The sequence below is a fragment of the Quercus robur genome, chromosome 10 (genome assembly GCF_932294415.1).
Source record: "Quercus robur chromosome 10, dhQueRobu3.1, whole genome shotgun sequence".
Taxonomy (NCBI): Eukaryota; Viridiplantae; Streptophyta; class Magnoliopsida; order Fagales; family Fagaceae; genus Quercus; species Quercus robur.
In genome coordinates, this window is record NC_065543.1 from 41,079,269 (window position 1) to 41,088,700 (window position 9,432).

The window sequence follows — 9,432 nt, forward strand, 5'->3', positions numbered from 1 at the left end:
AGCTTTTTAGAAAAAGTAACTTTTAAAACTTTACCAAACGCACATTTTATTTTTTTAGTTTCAAAAAGTGCGTTTCAACTTCTAAAAGCTGAAACAAACAGGAGCTTAAAGTTTTTGGTTTCACAATTTACTGAGGTGTGTAGTCGTTAAGCATTATTAATTGCAAAACACAAAATATTATGTAACAGTAGTAGGCCTGAGCCATGTAGAAGAAACCCACTCCAGATTCTTTGCAAAACTTAGCCACATAGCCCAGGAAAACAACAAAGACCCATCAATGTAACAAGAACAATACGAAATACAGGCAAATCCCACGTGTATATATATATATACACACTAGCCTCTCTGAGCACGCTCAAACATGTTCAGAGGGTTTTCAAAACAAAAAATAATAATAATAATAATAATAATTCTTCTAAAGATTACTAATTTTCAACCTGCAAAGTAATCATATATATATATACAAAGTGAATATACAAATAAGTAAATTGCAAAAATGTGCTAAAAGAAGACTTAAAAATCCCCGGGGAAGGAAGTCTGAAAAGACTTTGAAGATAAATTTTTACTACATCAATATTGCAAAAACACACATACACACAAATATATATATAAACACATTATCATAATCACTCCAATGAATCAACAATAATGAAATATTATGCCGCAAAGTAGAGATGGCACACAGTGGTGGCACGACAATTCCATAGCCAAAGTATCAATATTTAGACTTGGAAAGGCCATGGCCAATCCTTCAAGTCCTCCTCTTGTCCCACCTTGGCACTCTTCCTCATAGCATGGCTATTAGCCCCAACATTATCACCTTCAACATAAGCATAGTACTTCAAGAAAAATGCAAGTGTCAAGACCACCCATTCCAAGCAAAATATCAACACACACAGCCCACCAGCCAACTTTAGTATCACAGCACCATCCTCTTCCCTCACATAGGACTTCAACTGGCCGAGGAAATCCCCGGTTCTCGTGAAGATCAGCACGGAAACCGACCCTTGGAAAATCGCTGTGAGCACTGTTGCCACCATGTGAGCTGCATACCAGCTGCTATTCCCCGATGAGCCGGCCACTGCACAGCCGGAGACTGCTCCGGATATGGTGAAAATGTGGAGGAGGATTAGGAAGAAGCCGCATATAGACGGGAAGAGCCGGAGAGAGAGAGTGAGGAAGATGCAACTGGAGGCTGCACCAAGGAGAATGTAGTTGCAGAAGAGGAAGACCTTATGGGTGTGGTAATGGGATTGAGTCACTGAGCCCATGGTAATGGTGTTCATGCCCATTTGAGGATTTTTGAAAAAAAATAATCAGCTGAATTCAATAAATTGATGGTGATTTGGAGATGTTTTGAAGCTCAGAAATGGGGGGGATTTTTTTTTTCTTTTCAAAATTCAGCAGAATTCAATAAATTGAAAGTGTTTGGAGAGGTTTTAGGGAAATGGGTAGGTGAGGAATTGAATTTTGGAAGCTCAGAAATGGTGGATTTGTTTGGAGAAAAATGAGGAGTGGAAAGGGTGAAGATATAGAGTGAGAGAGCTGAGAGGTACAAAGTCAAAGGACCCCACAAGACAAATTGTAACGGCTAGCTTTGCTTTTATTATTATTGTTATTCGTTTTTTTGGAGCTTTTGTATGTGTTGTGATACTGATATATAGATAACATTCATTTGATTCGGATTGTTGGATTTTGAATTGTACGTTTGATGCCAATGTATTAGGTAAAATGAAGATTGAAGTAAGCAGATCAGACGGTTCAGATTCCTTGATGAAGAACTGGGGATTTTAGATTTTTTTTTTTTGGAGAATCAACTGGGGACTGTAGATGAGTCACATGAATGAATACTGTTTTTTTTTTTTTTTTTGAAAGAATGTGTCACATGAATGCTGGTTTTGATTTCACGTCAATATTCCAAACTTATTTAGGTTTCCAAATTATTCCAGATGGCCTTGACATTGCAGCGAAAAAAAGAAAAAAAAGGTTATAAATTATTGGCAATTTTAGATAGGTACAAACTCAAAATTTCAAGTTAGAGAAGCCAAAGCATAAGAAAAAAAAATTAAAGATTAAAAAAGGTTGAAACTCTAAAAATAAAAAAATAAAATAAGCATTCATATAATATTAAAATAATTTGGATTAGGCTATTTAGGTTGGGTTGGGTTAGGTTACGTTGGGCTAACTAACATGGGCTAAAGTTTTGGAATGGAGGGAATTCAACTAAAGAAAAATACAAAATATAGCTATTTTTTTTTTTTGGGGGGGCCAGAAGGGCCCAGGCCCCTCCTAACTCCATCCCTCATCTCAGATTGTTGTTTATCTTATTAAAAAAAAAAAGTTACTTTCTCTGTCCCACTTTGTTTGTCCTTTTTAAAAAGTCAAACATTTTAAGGGAACATCATTTATTATCTTATCTGTCTTATAAAAATGTATAAGTTTACAAAACTACCCTTAAATAAATTTATCAACTTTTTTTAAAAGGAGTTATTCTTAATAAGGCTTAGGGGTATAATAGGAATATTAGTAAACTAATGACTTTTATTTTTAGAAACAGGACAATATTTTGGGACATCCCAAAATGGAATAGAGGACAAACAAAGTGGGACGAAGGGAGTAGATATTAATAGGTCTTAAAGAAGAGCTTATGACAGTTGTTGATATGCTTGACTTTTCAAAAATAAAATGAGTATGATGGTTATCATAATTGTAAACAATTAAAAAAAATGATAAATCCTCTATCACTTTAGTTAGAGGCCTAGAATTTTACAAGTTTGTTATTCTTTATGAAAAGAATTAGGATTCATAATTTCAAATCCCTGTCATTTATTGTTATTACAATTTCAAATTATTAAGAGAAAAAAACAGTATAGTTATAGAATTTTTCAAGAAAGTGAAATGATTCTTTTGAAGTGAAAAAAAAATTATAATTTGAATTATTTCCTTAAGCAACATTTGTTCTAATTTTCATTTCTTATTATGTTTAAAAAAAATCATTTTAGCTCCATAATAATCAATAAATTGAATTAAATATTAAGGAAATTCAATTATCTTTTGAATTATTAGGTTTTTTTTTTTTTAATATGTTTCAAAAAAATTCAGGCTAAAAATCCATTCACTTTTACCGTACCGTAACTGTCAAATTAGTCCATGAAGTTTCACTATCGTTTGTGCTACTGTTTACATTATATATATGTTTATCAATTATTATGCGTTAAAAATGTGCTCTTTAGTTTATCCCAAAAAAAAAAAAATAAATAAAAAGTGTTCTTTAGATTTTTTTTTTTTTTTTTTTTTTTTTTTTTTTTTTTTGAGAAACAAGACCAAGATTCTAATAAATCAACAGAAACACCTGTCAGCAACTACAAGATTATGGACGTCCCTGGGAAAGCCATCAGCCCAAAAGCTAGGACAAAGGGAATATTTAGCTAACTTTGCCAATCTATCAGCAACAGTATTCCCCTGTCTTTTTACATGAGAAAAACAAATAGAAGCAAAATTTAGAGCTAGAACTCTAATGTTTTCAATAATATGGTCGAAAGAGTTGGCACAGATTGAGTCTGCGTTGAGAGCCTGAATAATAATATCAGAATCACCTTCAAGAACTACTTTCTCAACGCCAAGCTCCAAAGCAAAGGAAATTGCTTTTCTGCAGGCTAGAGCCTCAACGTCGTCCACTGTTGCAGGGAGGAAAATCCTGTCTGAAAGTGCACCAATGACATGGCCACCAGAATTCCTTATCACCACTCCAATACCCGCTGTTTTTTGGTCCTAGAACAAAGCACCATCAAAGTTAATTTTGCAAAAAGGGCTCCGAGGTGGCTTCCAAAGAATGGGTTCAGAGTTTGTGGGTTGAACCATTGAATCTTGGCTCACTAACTTTGTTGAGATTTTGGCTGAATGAAACTCCTTGAATCGATCTTGCATGTCAGCATAGATTTTTTTATTTGGAATGCATGAAATCTTCAATCTAAGAGCATTACGATTGTGCCATATACTCCATGAAACATATGCAAACTGTTCTGCCAAGGAATGATCATTGTTGCTTATAATCCCAAGCCATAAGTCCCTGAAATCCACGAATTGCGCAGCCAACTGATTCCTGAGATATGGTTCTTCCCACCAAACTTCTTTTAGGACTTGACAGCCCTACAACGCGTGAATCACATCCTCAACACCAACATGGCAAAGATCACAGACAGCGTTTCGAGTAACTTTCTTGATGAACAGATTTTTCTTTGTGGGGAGAGATTCACAGCATGCTCACCAAATAAAATGTTTAATTTTATTTGGAACTTCCAAATCCCAAATATGGTTCCAGGAACTACTGTGAGCTGAGGGGTTTGATGGTCCAACAGTCAGAGTCCTAGAGAGCAATTTATATGCACTCTTTGTCGTGTACTTCCTAGATGTAGAACTTGCCCAAATAAGTGTGTCAGGGACTTGGCGAGAGCTGAGGAGAATCCCCAAAATGGTTTGAGCTTCTTAGGGGGAGAATTCGGCACATACACGATCTTCATCCCAGCAATGGCCATCTTCGTCAATGATTGCACAAACCCGAGCATTGATGGGCAAATTTTTCTAAGGAGATAGCACTCTGCTTGCACACTTGTCAAGCAGCCACTTGTCACCACGAATACGAACCTGCCTCCCATCGCCAATACGCCAAATTGAACCACTTTTGACAATTTCCCTTGCTTTAAGGATGCTTTGCCAAGCAAAGGACCCAGAAAGCTTCACATCAGTGTCTAATATGGAGCAGTTAGGGAAGAATTTAGCTTTGAAGACTTTATAAACCAAAGAGTCGGTGTTATAAAGGAGGCGCCAAACTTGTTTGCCCAATAAAGCCAGGTTGAAATTTTCAATGTCTCTAAACCCCAAACCTCCTTGAGATTTTGGTAAGCAAAGCTTGTTCCAAGCTACCCAGTGGATTTTTCTGGCCTCCCCCGTATAACCCCACCAAAACTTTCGGATCAATGATTCAATATCCTTACAAAGGCTCTTGGGAAGCTTGAAACACCCCATAGTGAATGTTGGCATTGCTTGAAGGACAGATTTGATGAGGACTTCACGACTGGCTTGGGACAAAAGTTTTTCTTTCCACCCTTTGATTTTACTCCAAACTCTCTCCCTGATGTAACTAAAACTTTTCTTTTTTGCTCTCCCAACAAAGGATGGAAGATCCAAATATTTTTCATATTGGGAAACCGCCGGAACACCAAACAAATCTGAAATTTTGTTGCGGGTGGGCTGCTTTGTGTTTGAGCTAAAAAACAATTGAGTTTTACCACGGTTGATCTGTTGTCCCGAAGCTTGTTCATATGTGCGATGATTGTGTATATCAATTCTTACTTCTTACCACTATGTTATTCATGTCTTCTCACTTGTCCTACTGTGAATTAGAAATTGAAAATTGAAAATCATAAAAAATAAAAAAACTATTCTCTACTATTAATTTATCACCTTGGTTTTAAAATGGAACTGGCTTTTTTTTTTTTTTTTTTTTTTTAAACAACAAAAGGGGAACATCTTACTTATGCCTAAAAATCGAAAATATCTATATTATCTAAAAAGAATTTCCGTCTTTAGAAGGTATTTTATGTGGTTTAGAAATACCTTAAACTTTAGTTTAGTAAGGAAAAATTTTTAGGACAACCCAGTAAAAATATATCTTCAACTCCACTTCAAATGCCTACAAAATATGACATTCTCCTACTAATTAATGTCTTTAAAATAAACATATCCAAAAATTAGTCTATTTTAGATATACACCATTGTAAATCTCTTTAAAAAAAAAAATTTCCCCTCTCTTCTTGTGTGTGTTAAAAATACTTAATATTCTTAAAAAAAAAAAAAAAAACATATCCAAGTTTTTTTTAAAAGAAAAATTATGATACTAGAAAAAAAAATATTTTTGAATGCACGAAGCGCATGTAACAAGACTAATATATTATAAATATTAAAAAAAATAGTGACAGGGACATGCCGGTTTAAATGGAAAAATCAAACCCTTTTGGATATACACAACCATAAATTTTTTTTTAAAAAAAACCTTCTTCCCTCTATTTGTGTATTTTAATACTTAGGGTGCGTTTGAATCGGCTTCAAACCAATTCCAGAAATCAATTTCCGGAAAATTGATGCGTTTAGCTGTCACGGAAAATATTATTTTCCGGAAAATGATTTCTGTTGACCGAAATTTTCACCCTTGACCACGGAAATGAATTTCTGCCTTCATTTTCACTTCAATTCATTTCCGTGGCTTGCAAAACGCAGAGAGAGAGAGAAAAAACAGAGAACACAACACGAGAGCGAGAGAGAAAGAACAAAAAAAAAAACAATCGAAGAACACAACGATCCAACGAGCGAGATCGAAGCCAACGAGCGAGATCGAAGCCAACGATCCAACGAACGAGATCGAAGCCAACGATCCAACGATCCAAGTGCGGAATAGATCGAAGCCAACGATCCAACGATCCAACGAACGAGATCGAAGCCAACGAGCGAGATCGAAGCCAACGAAGTGCGAGAGCTCCGATCGATCCAGCCACCCAGAGCTCCGATCCGGCCAACCAAACACAGAAAGAACGAGAGCCAACGATCCACGAACCGACACCGATCTACCTCACACCGGTCACGCCGAGCTCTGCCAGACGACCACCGTGCCAAACGCCGCAGACCCACGGTGAGAAAATGACCTGCTCAAACTCACACCGATCCGCCACACACTCACCTCACCTCCGACCCACACGTCCGATCCACACACTCACTCACCTCCGATCCACTCACCTCACCGGTCCAGCCCATCCTCCTGATCCGATCTCTGAAATATATATATATATATATATATATTTATTTAGTTGTTTATTTATATAAATATTTATATAATTATTTACATGTTTTTATTTATTAATTTTTGTATTATACATTGTTTATAACTGTGTATTTGTCGGTAATGTATATCAAAATTTTGGGACTTTTCTGATTGCAGGTTATTTATTAATTTTTTCAATTATTCATTGTCGATTAAACTGTGTATTTGTGGATTATGCATATGAAATTTTGGGGCTTTTCTGATTGCAGGTTATTTATCAATTTTTTTAATTATCCATTGTTTATGAAACTGTGTATTTATGGGTGATGCATATATCAATTTTGGGGCTTTTCTGATTGCAGGTTATTCCCAATTGGTTTGTGGTCTGAATTTTTTTTTTAGAATTTTGGGGCTTGACTGGTTATGCATGATTGGTTTTTGCTGTGATTTTTATTAGAATTTGGTTAGTTGGGTTATGTGTAGAAATTTTGGGGCTTCACCCATGCTTGGTGTTATTATGTTCTTGCAGACCAATATGTGTGTGTTTAAACCTTCATTGAAGGTGCTTTGGGTATATAGGTGATTATAAATAGAATGTAATGTGATGGTATTGTGCTATATCAATGTGCAGTTATCAATGTGATGGTATTGTTATAGTGTAAATAGAATGCAATGTGATGGTTTGGATGTTATATGTTTGTGGCTGATTTTATTTATGGTGTAATCAATAGCATACTTGTTTGCATATGGTATGGCTTCCAACTATATTTTCTTAATATAGATAATAATATATGTTTTTGCCTTTTATATGAAATTTATAGTGTCATTCTTTTTAGGATTCCATTGCTTTTATAAGGTTTTCCAAACATAACTTTCATGTCACCTTACCTATGAATTATATCTATACATATCTATGCGTTTTCATCTATCTATATGTGTATATGTGTCTGAGCTACAATTTTATTTGGTTCTCGGTTTGGTTGCTAATAAAATGTTGGGAAAGTAAAGAAAAGATTGATACTTTCTTTTTAAGGTGATTCTTTTAATGGGTTTTTTTTCAGCTATGACTTGGGAATAATAGGAAATTAAGGATCCACTGTTTTCTTTGATCTTTCTATTTGGTTGCTAGGAAGAAGTGAATGAAAGAAAACAAAGTTTTTAACCAAAAGATTTGTGCTTGCTGTTCTAATTTTTTTTTCTTTTTTTTTTTAATTGGGCTCTCTTAGCAGTGAAGTGTGCATAATAGTAGCATAATGTATTGACTTGTTTCATCCTTATTTGAGAGTTTTTTTGCATTACTTGTTTGATTACTGAGAAAATGTAGGAAAAAGTATGAAGTATTTGCTTTAATTGTTATTGCATAGTATTTTATATTGAATTTATGAGTGAAGTTATTATTGCATTATTATATACGTTATTTTCTCCCTTACAGGCACATCGGAAGCATGCCGAGTATCTGAACAAAAAAATTGAGTTTTACGATGAATTAGCGATTGTGGTGGGGAAGGACACAGCCACAAGTGCCTTTGCTAAGTCCGGAGTGGATATCGAAAATGAGCCAGATAATGGGGATAATGGGGATAGTGCAGAGTTTGTTACAGATAATGTGGATGAATGTGTGGTTGAAAAGGGGAAGAACGAAAATGAATCATCCACCACTGGGTCGGAAATTTCCAAGTCCCGCAAAAGAGGGCGTGCAGCTTCTAATGCTGATGATAGTGTGCTGACTGATCTGTCTGATCAGCTGAAGGAAATAGCTGTCGCTCTGAAAGAAATTAATCGAGGCCCGGTAGATTACACAACTTTGTATAATGAGGTAATGGCTATGATGGCGGATGGATATAGCGAAGATATGCTCGCTACTGCCTTCGACCATCTTTGTGAGAATGAGAAGACGACACGTGGATTTTTAGCCAAGAATGCTAGGTTGAGGAAGCTGTGGTTAGATGGTTATTTTTTCTCACAAATTTGATTTGCTTATTTCATGCTGACTGTGATGGTAGATTTAGGAATTAACTTTTGTTGTAGTATTAATATTGACCTATCAATGTATTATATATGTACTCTTTTGTATTATTGGGACGATACAATTGCCCAAATTATGTATTTGTACTGTTCAGATACCACAAATAGGTATCATTTTTGTATGCCATTGAGGTGTAATGCCAATGGTGAACGATTGATGTGGCTGTTTTTATATAAATATTATGGGTATATTCGAATGATTATGTTTGATGTTGAACCAAATGACCATAATTTTTGTATTGTTACAGATATGTATAGGGAATGCAGGTTCTTGAATTTTATCTATAAGAGCAAAATATAGCATTGATCTTCTCCAATTCCTCCAAAACTTCATTCAAGGATGGACGATTTTTTAGGGCCAGATTCTAGATCATTTTCCGTAAAATGATCCAAATTATTTTCCGTAAAGTATTTTCCGAACCAAACATGGGAAAACGTTTTCCGTAAAGTATTTTCCGTAAAATATTTGGACGAACCAAACACCGGAATTAATTTTCCGTAAAACGATTTCCGTAAAATATTTGGACGAATCAAACACCGGAATTGATTTTCCGTAAAACGATTTCCGAGACAACCAAACACCCGAATACATT

General features: G+C 35.2%; 2 protein-coding genes across 2 annotated transcripts; both read right to left on the reverse strand.

Annotated features, from left to right (window-relative positions):
• Window positions 1-502: 502 nt before the first annotated feature.
• LOC126702999 (uncharacterized) lies at window positions 503-1,509 on the reverse strand. The gene has a single exon (XM_050401884.1). The coding sequence runs from the start codon at window positions 1,290-1,292 to the stop codon at window positions 723-725; it is 570 nt and encodes a 189-aa protein (XP_050257841.1). The 5' UTR covers window positions 1,293-1,509; the 3' UTR covers window positions 503-722.
• A 3,072-nt stretch (window positions 1,510-4,581) lies between these two features.
• Window positions 4,582-5,025, reverse strand: LOC126704161 (uncharacterized mitochondrial protein AtMg00310-like). Its single transcript, XM_050403187.1, has one exon. It carries the CDS (start codon window positions 5,023-5,025, stop codon window positions 4,582-4,584), a length of 444 nt encoding a protein of 147 aa, XP_050259144.1.
• Between the last annotated feature and the right edge of the window lie 4,407 nt (window positions 5,026-9,432).

Coding starts and splice junctions, on each gene's coding strand:
- LOC126702999 (XM_050401884.1), bottom strand. CDS start 1,292: ATGGGCATGAACACCATTACCATGGGCTCAGTGACTCAATCCCATTAC.
- LOC126704161 (XM_050403187.1), bottom strand. CDS start 5,025: ATGGGGTGTTTCAAGCTTCCCAAGAGCCTTTGTAAGGATATTGAATCA.